The following is an 18,504-nucleotide window of genomic DNA, read 5'->3' as shown; positions in this document are numbered from 1 at the left end:
TGTATGGGAGACAGACCTCAGATCTTCGGCGCAGTAAAGTGTCAAGCCACGGGAAGCTGGACCTTATGAAGGCAGTCTTCCCAGGACCCCTCGCATTATACAAGCAACACGCGCGGGAGAGACAGCGTTATACAACATATAGACAAGCGGTGATAGCTACGGGCTAACCCTCCCTTCATGCCAAAATTTTGTCATCGGGTACTTGAAGGCACTTGTAGGTGTGTACTAGACAAGATGTAGGTGTGCAAACTAGTGTAGAAAAATGAAACACTTTGCAAGAGAAGTGAGGAAGTAGAGAGAGAGAGAGAGAGAGAGAGAGAGAGAGAGAGAGAGAGAGAGAGAGAGAGAGAGAGATCGTTTGCCTATGATAAAACTTGAGCCTGGGGCAGTCGTCGACGGCACCCTCAACATTCTGCAAAATATCAGGGAAGGAAAATGTGGAAATATTTAGGCGTCGTGTCACCATGGTTGCTGGCGAGACTCGTAAACATTCGGCGAGTATCTCGTAGGGGAAAAAAATAATGCGGTTATTTCTTGTGACTCTCCAGCGTCTGTGAGTTCTATCAGACGAGGAGCAGCCGAGGGCGACCTCCGGGGTGGGGGGACCAGTTCATGTAAAAATGACTGTAACCTGAAGACTGTCGGGCGGAGTTGTAACCTGAGGACTGTCGGGTGGAGTTGTAACCTGAGGACTGTCGGGTGGAGTTGTAACCTGAGGACTGTCGGGTGGAGTTGTAACCTGAGGACTGTCGGGTGGAGTTGTAACATGAGGACTGTCGGGTGGAGTGTAACTGGCGTGTGTTATCTGGTCAAATGTGTTGGACTGGTGTCTCGGATTCCCGGAGATGGAGGGTTTGATTGCGAGGCTTGTCGTGATGGTTGATCTTCCTGGGGATATGAAGGTTCAGCAGACCCGAGGAAAAAAGGCAGAAAAGACATCTGCTGTGAGCTGACAAAGGACATAGACAGAAGATAGATGGAGAGCTAAGTAGGCAAATATAGATAGAGAGAGAGAAATGTCGATAGATTAACAGCGGTAAGCAGGTGGATAAATAAGCATGAAGATTGACAGGAATATACAGAATCAGTGTTGAAGCAATAGAACACAAGAAGCAACAGAATGGAAAGAGGCGGGTTCTGTACCCACCAAAATAAACCACACTTGGGAAACACTTGGGAAAAAGAGACTGGGTTGAGAGAAAGGTGGAGGAGGAGGAGGAGGAGGAAGTTAACTGCAAGTTAGGGCAGGAGTACCTGGCAGGCTGGCCCAACATGTGAAGTGATGGTAGTATATAACATCTTTACTTGAGGCAGTATCCTTACAATCGTATCGTTCTCAGTTTTTGTTCTTCATAATATATATATATATATATATATATATATATATATATATATATATATATATATATATATATATATATATATAAATCATTTTCTGACTTTTATCGTTTAGATAAGCATTTATTTGTTCTTTGTGTGGGTGACGACCTTGTCCCCGTCCACAGTGTTGCATGTTAAAAGATATCTTGACCGCAAGGTAGAGATGTGGTAGCCTGGTTCTCCTCAGCCAGCAGCATCCCCGTATGTGGTCAGGAGAGAAAGGGAAATGAGAGAGAAGAAGCGGAAGAACATGACAGTAAAAAGGAAAGTGGAAGATGATCGTGATAGTTGAAGAGTGGAGACCCGGAGGTGAGACGAGGGGACCGAAGGGAAGATAACTTGGATAATGAGACGGAAGCTGGTAAGGAAGCATAACAGGAGGAGGAGGAGGAGCAGGAGCAGGGGGTGATGATAGTCATGACGAGAATGTCCTGAGGAGGAGTGTAGGCAGGTGTGAGGCTGGTGTGCGGTGGATGTAAGGTTTTATGTGCAGGCAGTTGTGAGGTGGGTGTGGAAGCAGGTGTGTGTCAGTGTTGTAAAGTGAGAGTGACTCACGAGGCTGAGTTTTGTGCGTGTGTGTGTGTGTGTGTGGGGGGGGGGGGATGTGTCTCAGGGACTTGCCGTAAGTCCAGGGAAATCATGGTGGTCCCAGCCGCCGGAAACATTCACAGAGCCACACTAAATCTGACTACCGCCTCGCCAACACCAGGGCCTCTCTCGCTCTCTCCTGGACCCAGACAGTCAAGAGTCACTTTCCCGTCTACGTTGTGCACATAGCCCGTCCTTATGTTACTACAGACACCGATTCACTGCATCCTAAGGCCCATTGTGTCCTCGGTGTAGCTACTACAGTGAAGACACTGAACACTTGCTTCTCAGATGCCCCCACACTCTTCCCTTATAGTTACGCACACACAGACCACTCCGTTGTATGACCTGTGGTCCTGCTCGGTGGACATGGCCGGCTTCATGAGTGCTGCGGGACTTTCCTAAAGATACCAGAAGGCACCCTGGGGGTAGGAAGAGTAAGTCAGTATATATGTAGCATGTTTAAGATGGCCATGATCAAGGCGTTCGTCTGTTCATGCCGTCTCAGCCACCGGTCCCCTTCACAAAAGATAGATATTCTAATAGATAGGTCAATATAGATTAATGAATTAGAAACCATTTTTTTACCGGTAAATATTGGAATGTAGCGATTACATTGTGAATGTAGACAGCATACAGACGTCAAGAGATAGGGCTTCATGAGTGAAGAACTCCCTTCCCGTACAGTACAAATAGGTAATTACAAACATAATTACACACAATGCTATCATTATTCACACGTATGTGACCACTAATGAGCTTCAGTCATCACTAATGGTCGCAAGAAGCAGGTATGAAGCTATTAATTTCATGTTTAATTTCCATGGGTCTCGTTTATAATTTGGTTGTCATGGTTTGCGATTATTTTTCATTGTTATTTAAGATATTCATACTTAACCCCTTGAGCACGACGGTGTGACCCTTGAGCACGACGGTGTGACCCTTGAGCACGACGGTTTGACCCTTGAGCACGACGGTGTGACCCTTGAGCACGACGGTGTGACCCTTGAGCACGACGGTGTGACCCTTGAGCACGACGGTGTGACCCTTGAGCACGACGGTGTGACCCTTGAGCACGACGGTTTGACCCTTGAGCACGACGGTGTGACCCTTGAGCACGACGGTTTGACCCTTGAGCACGACGGTGTGACCCTTGAGCACGACGGTGTGACCCCTTAGCACGACGGTGTGACCCTTGAGCACGACGGTGTGACCCCCGAGCATGACGGTATGACCCCTGAGCACGATAGTATATACGACTCTTGTATGATGACCTATTCGTTGAACAGGCTTATAAGGGGTCAGGTCAAAGGGTAGGTCATCATACCCAAGGGTCGTACCGTCGTGCTCAAGGGTCGTATCGTCGTGCTGAAGGGATTCAATTCCCAGGTAGAGGAACTTCACACCCAGCTGTTGTAAGGAGCGTCACTAAGAGACAGCTAACTCACTTGTCCACCACTTGACGCAGGCTTCACCTGAGGCCCGCCTCTCCACCCGACACCTCACTCTCTTCCTCCGTCTCCTTTGCACTAAGCTCACCCGTCTGTCATTGTCTCTGGGTTATCACCAGTGCACTGTCACTGTCTCTGGGTTATCACCAGTACACTGTCACTGTCTCTGGGTTATCACCAGTGCACTGTCACTTCCCCTTGTTTATCGTCAGTGTGCTGTCCCTGCTCCTTCATTATTACCAGTGTACAGACAGTCCTCCATGATTATCGCCTGGTGTCCACTGCCTCATTGGTTATCTTCCCTCGGTTATATTTATGGAACGGTGAGACTAACAGATCAGTTCTTTATCATTATAGGAAAAAAATTTGCCAATAAAGTTGATGCGTGAATATAGAAAAAGTAATAACAAGTAAGCAGGCATTTCCTAGTAAAGTTTACATCAAGCAATAAGGCGACGATGATTGAATAAAGTTGGTGACACTGATGAGTCCAGAGTGGAGCCTCCTCCACGTGAGACTAGCCCGGGCAAGATCCGCACCTTCTGCTCCATCTCTTCCTTGTACTTCACAATTACCTGGCGGCCCCCACGGCTTGGGGTGGGGGTCACGCACTCACCCCAGGGAGACACACGTCCTCGGGTCAGAGTTAACTTACGTGCTGGCTCAGAGCAGGCAGGTTATGTTGCCAGTGTACTTGCTCTCAGCATCCCGTGTGCTGCCTCTCTCTCTAGACCTCCGTCCCTCCCTTGTTTCCGCTGGTCCCGTTTCTTTGCGTTCATGGAGCTAAGACTTCGTCCACCGGGTGTGTATCTACGTCGGGTGGGTGCTGACCAGTTGGTGTTGCATCGTGAGCATGAAGGGTCTTGAGATAGGATCAGTCGGTGTTTGTAATGCTGTAGACGAGTAAGTGTAACTCGTTTATGTCAGGGGAGTGTATGATTTAAAGAGTGGGTCATCCGTTTGTTTTCCCGGGGGAGAGACACGTTATTTCTCATTTTGCTCCAACTTCCTCACGGTGTTATAAGTTCTTAGTCACTTCCTCCCATTCCTCTTGTTAGCACCCCCAGGGTTGCTCCACCCTTCTCCTGTAAGGTAACACATCACCCACATCTCGGCCCCCAGGAGAGATATTCCCAATAAACTAACACACCGCCTACGCCTCAGACCCCAGCAGGGATACCTCCATTAAGAGAAGACCACCCACGCCTCATATTTACCCTGAACAAATTACAAAGTTCATCATAAATACCAACCATGCAATCAACGGCGGCCATATAAAGCTGGCGTTCAGGGCGAAGAAAGAAAATCTCTCTCCCGTACCTTTACTGGTGTCGAGATGGCTGGGGAGGTGAGACGGGTGTGTGGCCTCTACTAGCGGGAGGTGGAGCCACGAGTAGCCCTGCTGGGGATACCTGCTTGTATAAGGGGAATAGATCTTGTTTACATGGAGGAGCCTGATGGCCCAGCCTGCGTAAGAAACATAATCTTAACGGAAATATATTCTCTTGGCTGGTTTATAGAGAACACATCTCCTCAGCCAAGAATAACCCACTGAGGGATTTAGTTGAAGGATTGTTGATTGTTAGTCAAGATCACGTGGTCTGGTGTTACCGGACCCCGCCTGTATGAGGCTACACCTGGAGTGAAAAGTCACCTTTGGTTAAGTTCTGTTACTTAGTGGAGGAGAGGAGTAAAATCGCGTCCAGGATCCTCTCACTTCAAAGGAGTCCATCATTTCCCTGCTGCTGACTTTAGCGCAGCCTTAAGGGTGCAGGAACCCCGCAGAAGGGATCCTGGGATTAATTAATTTAGTAATTAATCATCTCGTCTAGAATGCTAATGTAAGAAGAGACCTCACTGGGAACAAGTAACAATGTGTGCTCAAGCAAGAGGCGATGGCGCTAGCTCACAGTGGCCTCCGTAGTGTGCAGGAGTGAGGAGTGTGTGGCGTCTCCTGACGTAGTCTGCTCAGTCGCTCGCTGTGGCCAGAGTCGGCCTGTGTGGGACGATGTGTCTTGAGCTGGTGCAGGTTAGTAGGCTTATCCACGTAAAGAGACCTACTTACACCATCCTCACAGCCACAAGCAGCCCGCTCATTACCTGAGTACTTTGATACATACATACATATATATATATGTATATATATATATATATATATATATATATATATATATATATATATATATATATATATATATATATATATATATATATATATATATATTATTCCCTGAGCCGTACTCAAAACAAGAACAACAGTGTCAGCTGTTGTTCAGCTTTAACTGCAAGCGATATTGTTCAGAACTGTTGGTCAGCTTCAACTCATCAACGATATACACAGCTTATGCTAAGCTTTGAATGATATAAATAGTTTTTTTTAGCTTTGAGAGATATTCACTCTTATTTATTAAGCTTTGAGTTACCTAGGTTGTTCTCATTGATATTTGATCTGTATTCACAGCTCTTGATAATCTTTGATTGATATACAAAGCTTTGAGAATACGTCTTGTTAAGCTTTGAATATTATACACAGTTTTTAGTAAGCTTTGGTTGATATACATACTGCTATTGATGAGTAGATGATATACACGGCTTTTTGTAAGCTGTGTATGGTATACAGGTCTCCTGTATGAGTATACATGGTTCTTGGTAAGCTCTGTATGATATACATGACTGTTGATTACCTCGTGTCTGGACGGTAGACAAAGGCTTTAGTAAATTGCATCCCTAGCCCTGACCTAACCTCCTAGCCCTGACCTACCCTCCTAGCCCTGACCTACACTCCTAGCCCTGACCTACCCTCCTAGCCCTGACCTAGTGTAGACCTGCTCTCCTAGTCGTCCACTCTACCATGTCCCGTCCGTCGTTGGGCGTATTGTTCCCCTCCTCCCACATCTCTACCTGCCGTACCTCCCCGACGGTACGTGTACCTGCATCATTATTCTTGTCAAAATTATCCATGTTTTCTTCAGTAGGAACATTTGCCAAGTGCTCCAGGTGGTGGTGGAGCGGCGGGTGTTTACCAGCGGGCCAGGCTGGAGCTCTTGAGCGGGCATCCCTGCCTGCCCAGGGCCATTCACCTGCATATTCCTCAAGGGTCATTCATCTATATTTATCTTTTTTCTTTCCATAGGGGGTTGTAGAGGGCTCTTTAGCCGGCGTGCTGGCCTCTTGCTGCCCAGCTGGTATTCCTTCCTCCATCCCTCCCTCCCTCCCTCCAGCCTAGAGGAGAGATAATGGGAGGGAAGGAGTGTTGCAGGTGGGGAGTCCAGGGTGTTGTGTCTTTTGAGTGCATCGTCGCGTGTAGCTTTTCTCTTACACTGTGTGGAGAGAGAGAGAAATCTTACGTCATGTCTGTAAGGAAGTTTGTTATCATAACATAGCCCCAGAGACCAAAATATTGAGACTTCCACTTCCGTGAACGTCTTCAGGTCTTGCTGATGTGTCAGCCTTGTGGACCAGAGAGAATGTCAGCAGTCAGATTCTACCTGTGTGTCAGCCTCCAGGACCTGTTAGGGTATTAGCGTTGGAGTGCTGGGAGGAAGCTGAGGAGGTCACAGCTGCAGCATCGGTAGCTGAGACTTGACCTCATGTCGAGTTTAAAGTGGTCATTGTGGCCGCCAGTCACCCGTATGGCCGTTAGCACTTGCTGGTGCATGGGAGTGCATGGGAAGGGCAGATAACCGGGGGAGCTGATGGCCCATGACCGGGTTATGAGCGGTCATAATCTTCATTGTGGGAGAAGCAGGATAGTAAAGCAGGAGGCACCTCGCCACCCCACCTCTCCCTCCGGCTCAACTTCCGGGCGGAAATGTGGAGTTGGTGCAGCTGTGTCAGTGTTGGGGATGGGTAGGGGTGATGTCCCACAGGGTCGACCAGTGACTCATGTTAGTAGCTTAGGAGCGTTGTGCTCGAGGTGTTGTTGCCGGAGATGATGGTGGCACGTGAGTTCGATGGTCGGTGCACATGGATTCGAAGCCTTGCCCTAACATATCCACTTGCGTGCAGGTTTAAAGACCTTCCCTTGACCATCTCGTTATGATGACACATGAATTTTCAGCACCTTAAGTCAGACAGTTTATGGTCACATTCTTGTTGTCATGTTGGTCATGGATCTGCTGGTAGATTTGAGATTTTATTTTTGACTTAACCCCAGCAGAGGAGGCAGGCAGTAAATAAGTTTGTGAACGTGAGTGAGAACACTGGAATGTTGTGGGAACTGATAAAGGAGAAATTTCGACGGAGTAAGAGAGAGAGAGAGAGAGAGAGAGAGAGAGAGAGAGAGAGAGAGAGAGAGAGAGAGAGAGAGAGAGAGAGCATATACAGAGGTCGCTCGCATCAACGGGGAAGAATGGTCTCCATAATTTGAAAGGAACATTTGAGGAATTATTGAGCGGTGTGTGTGTGTGTGTGTGTGTGTGTGTGTGTGTGTGTGTGTGTGTGTGTGTGTAAGGGGTACCAAGATGCGTAATATTTAACCATGAGTTTCTGGAATAAATTCATTAGCTGGGGAGGGGTTGAAACAGAGGGGTTAGAATCAGAGGTGACATAGGGGGAGGGGAGCACTGGAGCCGTGGATCTTAAGATAAGAATATTTGTGTTCACAATGATGGCAGGTCAGGTGCTGCTCACGCTCTTGCTGTCGCCCACTGGAACAGGCACGATGTGCACTTATCACTTGAGCACGACGGTACGACCCTGAGCACGACGGTACGACTGTTCGACGTTATTAAGGTACGACCCATTGCTGGCTTAGGATCAGGCCACAGGTCGGGCCAGCAGACCCCAGGATGCGCCGGGTTCAGGGTAGCCAGGATCCCGGCGTGGTTAGGTGGGTACGGTACCAGCTCCTGGGGTAGGGAAGAACTCCCTTGTTAATGAACTAATTTGATCATGATGTTGTACCAACGGCAACTCTCTCTCTCTCTCTCTCTCTCTCTCTCTCTCTCTCTCTCTCTCTCTCTCTCTCTCTCTCTCTCTCTCTCTCTCTCTCTCTCTCTCTCTCTCTCTCTCTCTCTCTTGATCTTTATCACTTGACCGTGTATGGAGGGAGCAGCCCCCTCCTCCTCCTCCCTCCCCCGGGCTGTACCATAAGTTAACAAGGACGTACAACACAGGAGTGAGGCCAGCAGTACCCCGGGCTCCCTCTTCTGTCATCCCTAATTAGCGCTTTTATGAAGTACTTAATTACTCTTCCTTTTGTGAGGTCGTGCGGCAGCTTACTGTGCTAGTGATAATAAATGTACATATAAATACTTAGTAGTATTAATGGTTACGCTGGTGTGCTTGTTACTCACTGTCGTGACCTAGTCTGGTTTAATGCTTCCTCAGTAATGATAAGAATAATGATAATGATTATAATAATAATAATGATGATGATAATAATAATGATAATAATAATAATAATAATAATAATAATAATAATAATAATAATAGTTATTATTATTATTGTTATTATTATCATTATTATTATTATTATTATTATTATTTGCTTTTGAACTTTATCACATTGTGCTACACCTGAATCAGGTGAGTGCGGCTGCTGATGATGATGACGTATGCATGGACTGGTCTTACGTGAGGGAATCTCCGGCCATCCTGGACCTACTGCTCTTGCTTGGCGGCAGTACAGTGCATTTCCACTTGTCAGCCTTATGAACGGGTGCGGAGAGGTGACACTTCTTCCTCCTGCACCATAGGCTACCCAGCTGGGTAGTGGATGTGGCCTGCGCCCCTCGTGTGTGGTTACTGTTACTTACTGTACACTGAACTGTGGATGAATCAACACAAGCAAACATACAGGGACAACACACACACACACACACACACACACACACACACACACACACACACACACACACACACTGGCTGGAAGGGGCGCTGGCCACCATACTCTAGTGCTGGTTGTGTTGGGCGTATTATGTCCACATGTCTTGAAGGTCCTCACGTAAGGGAGAGGAGAGGTAGTACGTTACGTCAGCCAGACTACCTACGACCTCAGAAGGCAGGGCTAGCGCGTAGTGCTCATCGCTCGTCGTAGGAAAACTTAGGTACGAAGAACGAGCGGCGTGGGTTACATATATGATGTGGTGTGTGTGTAGGGGGGGGGGGGGGGATCGCATGATTGTAGGCTTTCTGAGAGCCAGCACGCACCCCACCCTCACGTGTGGGCAAGGCAGAGAGAAACCGATAGCCACCTAGGCCCAAAGGAGTGACACATGACAGCCACTGAAGTGGTGGCTGGCTGTGTAGCCTTCACTTAACCCTCCTGATACCCAGGCGGCCTACCACCGTGGAGGAGGGGCAGATATATAGTGAGAGGAAAAGCTATATAGAAAGAGAGGTTTATAAGGCGATAACCTGCTGAAGATATTAACAAAGTCTGATGTGATCTGGGACCGCACTAGTTTCGCCGTTACGGCAGACTTTCCCGTGGAAAAGATAAGAAAAGTCGACTTTCTGGTATCATGCTCATAAAGTCTATTCCAATGGATTTCCTCTGAGATATTAATGAAAACTCGACCATATAGGATCACACCACAGTCGTGCAGCCATTAATGACCATTTTCTGATACAAAGTCAGGAGATTTTCGACCTTCCAAAAATACTTCACCCCTTTGGTCATTGAGGTTGATTCTCTTAGGTAGGTATTAAAGAAAAACGGCCATCTAGTCACACACAGTCTTTAAAGGCGATTGCCTGCTAGAGATTTCTAGGAAATTCGACCCTATCTTGAGTAGCACTTCTTGTACTCCAGTGTTTTGTACCACATAAAACTTGTGAGGAAACTTCCGTTAACTTAGTGAGGAAGGAAACATGTAGGCAGGGGAGCCGGTGCACGCAGTCTGGTCTGCTGGTCTGAAAACTAGTTCTCTCTCTCTCTCTCTCTCTCTCTCTCTCTCTCTCTCTCTCTCTCTCTCTCTCTCTCTCTCTCTCTCTCTCTCTCTCTCTCTCTCACACACATGTATGTGTGGGGAGTGTGGTGTGTGATGGGTGTCGAGTCTGGTGGGGTGGTGTGTTGAAGGATGAGTTGGGAGGACGGAGCAGGTCCAGTGCGTGTTGGGTCATGATGTTGTTTACGTGTTGTGTTAGTGTTGTGGGGGTGGGGGTGAAGGGGGGGGGTGTAGGTACAAGTTGAAGTGTGAAGCAAGGGTTAAGGTTTTTGTTTCTAACAGGGGACTGGTGGTTAGGTATGGAGTAGTTTGGATGGTTAGGGTCTAGTGCTGTAGCAGTCTAACGTGGGTTGGTGTGTGTGTAGCGTGTTTGCGCTGATTAGATACGGCATAACAATGGCATTCGAGAATGTGGTGCGGTGGCGGCATTTTCTGAGGGAAGATAGTGTCTTGTGGCGATATAGAGGCGTGATTCCAGCCTCGGAAGGAAGCCATTAGGCGCCATAACGAAAATACCGGGCAGGAAATTATCATATATTACGCTGGCTTTGTGGGCGTTACGAAGACCCCGGCCTTGCTGGTCTCTGGTGGGTGAAGGGCGGGGGTCTGCGGCTCCAGGACCTCACTGGTCATAAGTGGTTCTTATAGACCATGAGTGGCTCCGTATGGTCTCTGGCTGGTTCCGTTTGGTTACTGACTGGTTCATTATTCGTGGTGAGTGGATGGTGACCTAGCCCTTATGGGTAAGGTCAAGGGCCAAGCCACCACAGGCAAAGGGTCGTACCCTCGTGGTAAGGGTCGTGGCACCGTTGTACCCGTCGGGTCACAGAATGTATTAATATGTTGATGTGACCCGCGATGATCCGTAGACTCTGCCACATGGTGGTGGTCATCACTCTGGCAGAAATGTGCCGGAGGCTTTTTTACGCGATTTTATCTTCTGTCTGACCATTTTGGACTCCTCCGAGACAACAGTGGCTTAGAGTGAAAGATGGCGCATGTTTCTCATACACAAACTGGGGATATATACACTCTTGTATCTGAATGTATTTCCCTGAAACTTACTACCTTTTACACAACAAACATGTGTCCATCTTCAGTCACAAATCATTTTCACGAAAATTCATTGTTAACAAACAAATGTGGAGTGATTGCTAGACCACTGCTAACCTGCTGGTGTAGTATTGCCGCCTTGGCGTAGCTGGTGATGGTCATCATGTGAATGGTACAGTTGGTGGCCAAAGATTTGGACACACTGGAACATTGTGTCTTAGAATGGGAAAAAAACCGAGCCTTTTAGGGATGGGTCTAAACAAACTTTGCATGGATCATCACAACGCCTTATTGATGATATTGTCAGTAGGAAGATGCCTGAAGTTTGTATCCACTGTGGGCATGTAGTCGATGAAACATACCATATGAGACTGTCATGTATGTAATGATGCGTATATAATGAACCAATTTTGTAACAGCCTTGGTGTGTACTATTAACCCGCTGCGGTCTGACACAGACCCTTCTGACCTCTGTAATATTTTTTGCGCTACCGCTTACATGATGAGCATGGGGCGCACAGTAAATCTGCCGGAGACACAGGCACAAATCACACTCACACAGAACTGAGTATATTTCACAGATTCTTGGACATACTTCCTCTACAGCCGTACATATTTCACGGGGAAGTATTTCACACACGGCCTGGTATGAATCACACCCTGCCAGATATGTGTCACACTCATCACAATATATTTCTGATATATACACTTCTGTGTCCAGCCCAGGCCGGAACGCACTATCTGTAACGAGATATACTTCACGCACTTGCCGATATGTCTCACCGAGACGCACATTCACGCCAGCCACGTACATACATTACATAATCTCACTCCTGGAAAATGTACAGTACAAGTTTCATGTAAGTGTAGGGAGGCGTGTTCTGACGTCACGGGGGGTTAGTGTGTGCCTGTAATGCACACTAAATGAGTGCCTTCCTTAAGTGCCTCTACTGCTCCTAATACCACAGGGATGTGGTCTGGGGCACTCAAAGGGAAGGCCACTCAAGGTAAGTGCCACTTGTGTGTGAGGCATTTGACAACGTACCGCCGCTACCAGAAGCATACCTGGCTTATACTTTACGGAGACTCAGGTATATTTCATAGGAAGTTACGGATGCCTCACATACTCTCGGGTATGCTTCTCATAGACCCGGATGTATATATCACGCTTGTTCTTGAATAAACTCATGCATATGTGAGTATATTTTTCGCAGCGTTTTTTATGGTTGACATACCTCCGGATATATTCTTACATTTACTCATAGCGACAATAGAATAGCATATATACCGTACCACACCACTGTTACTTGTGCTGATGGAGATATTGACTGACACATATACACGATCAATAGGAATATATATATATATATATATATATATATATATATATATATATATATATATATATATATATATATATATATATATATATATACATATCGTTTGAGCGTACTTTATAAAAGAACTTTGCGTTGTATAGTGTGTCAGTAAAAGGTTGTAGTAGCCGTGTAAGGCGCGTGATGTTATGAGGTGAGATGAGTGACTGTGAGGTGGGTGGAGCCCGAGGCCCTGGGGGCTGACGCCGAGGAAAGGGGTGAGGAACGTCTCCCAGGTTTGGGAAGAAGAACATGTTTCATGATTTTGGTGAAGAACGATATACATACATATATATATATATATATATATATATATATATATATATATATATATATATATATATATATATATATATATATATATATATATATATATATATGGTTGATGCACAGGTGGGATGGGCAAGGCAGGCAGGAGTGGAGTGGGAGAGGCCTGTGGTGTGGACTTGCGTCACGCCTGCCAACAACAGAGTGCTGCCGCCGCCTCAGTAATTTCTATTTCAAGTGTATCTGCCTCTGATGGGGTGAGAGGAGGCGAGGGACGGCGCTCCAGCAGCACGTCTCTAGTTGTGTGAGTAGCGCACTCACTCTGGCCCGGGGTTAGTGACCGTATGAACATTTATCGTGGGTTCTCTATTGTACCCACTCTCCTCCTGAGCCAAGCGTCTTAAATCATATATCAAAACTGTTCACTATATATATATATATATATATATATATATATATATATATATATATATATATATATATGATGCTGTTCATTTTTCGCTCGGAAGTATAAGTAGCTCAAAGCAGAATTACCAGTTTGTTGCAAACATAAAAAAGTTGAATAGTTGTGCACAGATTTCTCAGTTCCCCGGGTACAAAACTCTAGATTTCTCACTCAGTTCTTATCTTTATTAGCTCATGGACTATTTTGCTCTAGTTTACGATTAGGACTTGCTCTAATGTGCCACTTAATTGACCTGATATTCTTCACTGGGTGATCTGGAGTGACCCAGATGGGACTCACAGCTGACCTTCAAAGTACAACAAACATTCAGACAGCACCACCTGACCTGGGGCACGTATGGCCTGGTGTACCTTCCATTAGTGTTTCCCAGGACAACACAATGTGAACATTTGTTGAAATAGAAATACAACGAATTATGCCTTTAAGCTTGAACTTTTTTACTGAGGCATCGTGGACGTATCAGGTACCCAGTTACCAATTAAAAGAACAGTTTGATAAAACTTCAGTTCTCTTTAGTGTAGTAAAGCAGAAAATGAATATAATCCGATAACGACAAACATGTAAACTTATCATTATACTAGAAAAAAATGTTGCCCGACTGAGGGGTCCTTGTTGTTAAGTATTACGAGTGATGATAATGATAATAGTAATAATACTTTACTGATGATGACGCAATACCAAGATCTAAGAATTGGCGTTTTATAACATAACACACTGATAGTCCACGCAGGTGAACTTACCAGCCTTCAGCGAACACATACATACTGTACCATTGCTCAGTGAATACGTAGCACGTTTGGTCTTGCCGTAATGGGAAAGTTATGTTGGTGATAATGCAGAGGCGACATGACTGTTATCGTCCTGGACGTGTCGTTTTATCCCGATGGAAAAACTGTGTTAGTAATTAATCTCGGAAGCCGTAATAGCCTTTTAATTTTGGTCGTATATGTTTTTATATTTTTTATTTTGACTCTTAAGTGCATGATAGTGAGAAAGTGTTGGATTGATCTAGGACTTACAGGTAAAGATATTTGTTTCATTTATAAATATATATATATATATATATATATATATATATATATATATATATATATATATATATATATATATATATATATATATATTTGTTGTCTTTTCCCAGCGTTACCTCGCGCGCGCGCGCGTGGGGAAGGGGGTGCCATTTCTTCTGGCTCTTACGTTTTTCAAAACTGTTAGTTTTTCAATGACATTTGACTTTTCATTTTCTCAAATTGTTAATATTTTATATGTTTAATGGATTCTTATCTTCCATGAACCTAGCTTGTATCACCTTGAGGTCAGGTTAGAAGGGCCACTTTCAGTACCCACTCATCTTCACCACCTTCATCATCACTACACCCTCATCATCACTACATCCTTATGTTTCATTAAGAACATGTTTCCGTCACACTTTATCCATACTAAACCATCATCTTTATGCCATCATGTATGTTTATCACTCTATTATCTTCACTGCATCCTATCTTCTCAGTATCCTTATCTTTACTGAGCTAAGCTTGGCTGGCCTTGAACCTAACTTGGATCATTTTACGTTCATTGTTATCTTCATTAGCACACCTTCATCTTCACTTCTAAGGTCACTGTTAGTAGAGAAGAGAGCCACACTGTATATGACATTTAAGCCATCGGAACATTATTAATGCACCCGTAAGTATAAAGTGAGGACCTTTCTGTAGCGACCACCTCTCATTAGCCACCACCCAAATACGTACATTAAGTACCTTTCTGTGGCAGCCATCTTCTCTGTAGAAACCACCTGTGTACAGTAAGCACCTTTCTATAGCGACTCCCTGGCTGGGTGTGTCAACAGGCAAGTGTTTGTGTTGCAGCAGCAGCAGTTATCTCACATCCCGGCCCTAGAGGTTTACACTTCTTGACCGTCATATTGTTGGCTTGCACGTGGTTGTTTGTTCTCGTAACACTTGCTTAAGACAAACAAAGGCGGATGCTGATGTTATTATTATTAACCCCACGACCCGTTCTATGCGGCTCCTACATCTTACAGGCTGTACTTCAAACTGGAGAAAGTTAAGGAATCCATCGTTTCTCTGCTCCTGCTTGGAGTGCAGCCTTGGAGATGTAGGAACCACTCATGATAGGTCCAACTGCTTCCCGTTATTTCTGTATGGACCGTAGCCACTCGAGGATTGGCCATTGGGATACTACCTTCTTCCCTGGAAAAGCCAAGTCGTGGAATTAACTCCATTCTTTCGTCTTTCTCTCGTCCTATAAAGTTCCCACCTTCAAGAGTCGGCTCTACAAACACCTAAGGAGCTCTAATTAATCTCCTGGTACTTTTCCCTCGTACTCTTGTTTTTCCTCTCATCACAGATGGCCACGATCAGGTAATGTTCATTTTGGCTCTGCCAATTTGCTTATATATATATATATATATATATATATATATATATATATATATATATATATATATATATATATATATATATATATATATATATATGTGTGTGTGTGTGTGTGTGTGTGTGTGTGTGTGAGGAAAGTTGACACATGAATTGCATACAATTGATTTAAGAAATATCTGGAACGCTGCAGTATTATTTTTGGGAATAGCTAATGCTTAATACTTTGCCGCCGACTCCAAACTCTTTTCTCATTATTCGGGCGAGAAGCGCCACAAAATATATATTGGAAGAGCCCAGTTTAATTCAGATCGAGAATATTAAAGTTCCTGTGTTTACTACCACTATTAATTCCAGGACGGGAGCCTTGTATCTTTGAGCTAGTGAAATGATGTAAGTTTTATTGTGAGCTTGTTGTTCCTGGGATTTTTAGTGTGACGAGATTATTGTTGTATATGAGGCAGTGTGTAATGTAGCAAGGTGGATGTTGATATGTGCTTATAAAGGCACTTATCATGGAAATATCGTTTTGTCTGTTTGTTATTGATTATTGTGATTACATATATAAATTGTTTCGGTAGAGCAAATCTGTTGTAGTACCGTGATACTTGTGAAAGATAAATAAGACGAATTATAGACTGTAAGGGAACTAAGTACCTCCCTCTTGCTGGGGTGTGGAAGAGAACTACCGTGTGTCAGAGAGCAACTTGTGCCATATGGTGAGAGACTCGGAGTGTATTGCTGTGTTAAGATTAGCAAGTGAATGATGGGGAGACATTTTCCTGAGGTTACGGTTATATCCAGCACCCAAGGCTTTAAAGTCTTGTGGTCTTAAAAGTTACAAGCAGTTCAGGTGAGAAATTATGTACAGGAATGTTCTCAACATGTGTGTGGATGTTGAGGGATGTTCCCTCAGCGTTTGATGCTGACGATGTTAGGGTCCCGGGTAACTTTATACTGTCTACCGCCGGGTGTGGCGAGCAACCCCTTGTACGTGTCAACAAGGAGACGATCGTGTAGGTTTGACCTGAGTATCCCTGTGGCTCAGGGTCTCCTGTGATGATGTCAGACAGGCAGTGTGTAGCGGCGTTCGTTTTACTCTGTCGTCGGTAATCGAAGCTCAGGCAGACGAGAGAACCAGACGATCTGCAAGAGGGCTGCCATATCCTGCGGGTGTCGAACCTAGGGAGCTCGTGGAAGGGAAGGTTGGAGTTGACTTTAAACATTCTTCCTAGTGGCATTGCATCGTGGTATAAGACTAGGATATATGGGAGAGGTAGGTATATCGTGGAAGGTGAGAGGCCAGGGGGCGTGGGGGACCTGGTGAGGGACACCTAGCCAGGACTGGGTAATGGACCGTAAATGTGGTCTACTCACCCGGGACATGGCTCTTGTACAGTGGCGCCGGCCACTCACCCAGCATACTGAGTGATGGCAAGACTGGAGGAAAGTCACTCACCAAGCATGCTGGGTAATGGCAGGTCGTTTAGCCACTCACCAAGCGTACGGACTGGGAGTGAGTAGATGTGAGTCAGCAGTACTTGGCAAACAGAACATACCGAGACTTTTGCCGTGGCTTCTCACTGTCAGTAACGGGTACTGGGATGTAAGTTATATATAGACCACGCACGAGACATACTGGAACGTAAACCAATATTGGTCGCTCGGGATGATGGACATTGTGACGTATATATGGGTCATTCAACAGGGATATTTGAGAGAGAGAGAGAGAGAGAGAGAGAGAGAGAGAGAGAGAGAGAGAGAGAGAGAGAGAGAGAGAGAGAGGCTGTCAGCTGAAGATGAAGGACGGGTGGACGTAAGTATCCCAGGGTCAGTTAACGTGGATTCTGGATATCAAGAAATGGGTCACTTACCGGGGTTGTTGGTCGTGGATCACTCTACGTGGGTTGGTCACTGGAGATTCTTTGGAACGATCCACTCAGCAAGGATAATGGTTAGAAAGACGTAAACACTGGTCATTCATAGCATATAATGAGACAGGAGATAAACACAAAGTATTAAAGAAATGAGATTGAGTAAATATAGCGAGAAAAATAACCACTCACCTTGGATGTTGAGCTGAAGCCCCTGGAATTGGCCACTCAACAGGAATAATGGGTAATAGACCATAAACATAGGCCACTCATCAAGTAGAGTACCGGTGAGATGTAAACATAAGCCACTCACCGAGTAGAATACACTCAGGACAACACCTCATACCCTCACTAGGTCTTGGCACATGATGCCTCTCATACGACAGGCACATGTCTGTCATCCTACTTACATAAGGCTTGAATGAAACAGAAGGACTCTACCTACATACAGAAATGATAAGTCAGGCTTCAAGTTAGGGAAGACGGGGGCCACTCACCAGGGATACTGACGGTCGACCTCGAAGGAAAATAGTCGCTGGCTCCCATGGCGGCAGTTATACCTAGAAGGAAGGTCCACCATAGAGGGATCACACACTACTACACCAGGGTGTAGCTCCGTCAGCTGGTGTACACCCGGCAGGAGGGGGAGCACTGTACTGTACATACATTACAGCAATACCTACGTATGTACAGCATATTCCTAGGGGAAGGGGATGGAGGGTTGGGTCGTGGTGTACAGCAGTCATGGGGGTGTTGT

At 45.5% G+C, this 18,504-nt stretch overlaps 1 protein-coding gene across 4 annotated transcripts in view; it reads right to left on the bottom strand.

Moving 5' to 3' along the window:
• LOC139760789 (43 kDa receptor-associated protein of the synapse) overlaps positions 1–18,504 on the bottom strand; it is a 200,733-nt gene that overhangs the window by 49,696 nt on the left and 132,533 nt on the right. For 3 of the 4 annotated variants that reach the window (XM_071684387.1, XM_071684390.1, XM_071684388.1), the window contains exon 3: positions 18,245–18,307. The exons of the other annotated variant lie outside the window; for it this stretch is intronic. In XM_071684387.1, the coding sequence (XP_071540488.1) occupies positions 18,245–18,307 (63 nt within the window). The remainder of the gene's footprint in view (positions 1–18,244; positions 18,308–18,504) is intronic. 4 annotated transcript variants of the gene reach the window in all.

Source organism: Panulirus ornatus, chromosome 38, assembly GCF_036320965.1.
Source record: "Panulirus ornatus isolate Po-2019 chromosome 38, ASM3632096v1, whole genome shotgun sequence".
Classification (NCBI taxonomy): domain Eukaryota; kingdom Metazoa; phylum Arthropoda; class Malacostraca; order Decapoda; family Palinuridae; genus Panulirus; species Panulirus ornatus.
Note: the sequence above shows the minus strand (reverse complement) of the source record. Positions and strands in the feature narration are given on the sequence as shown.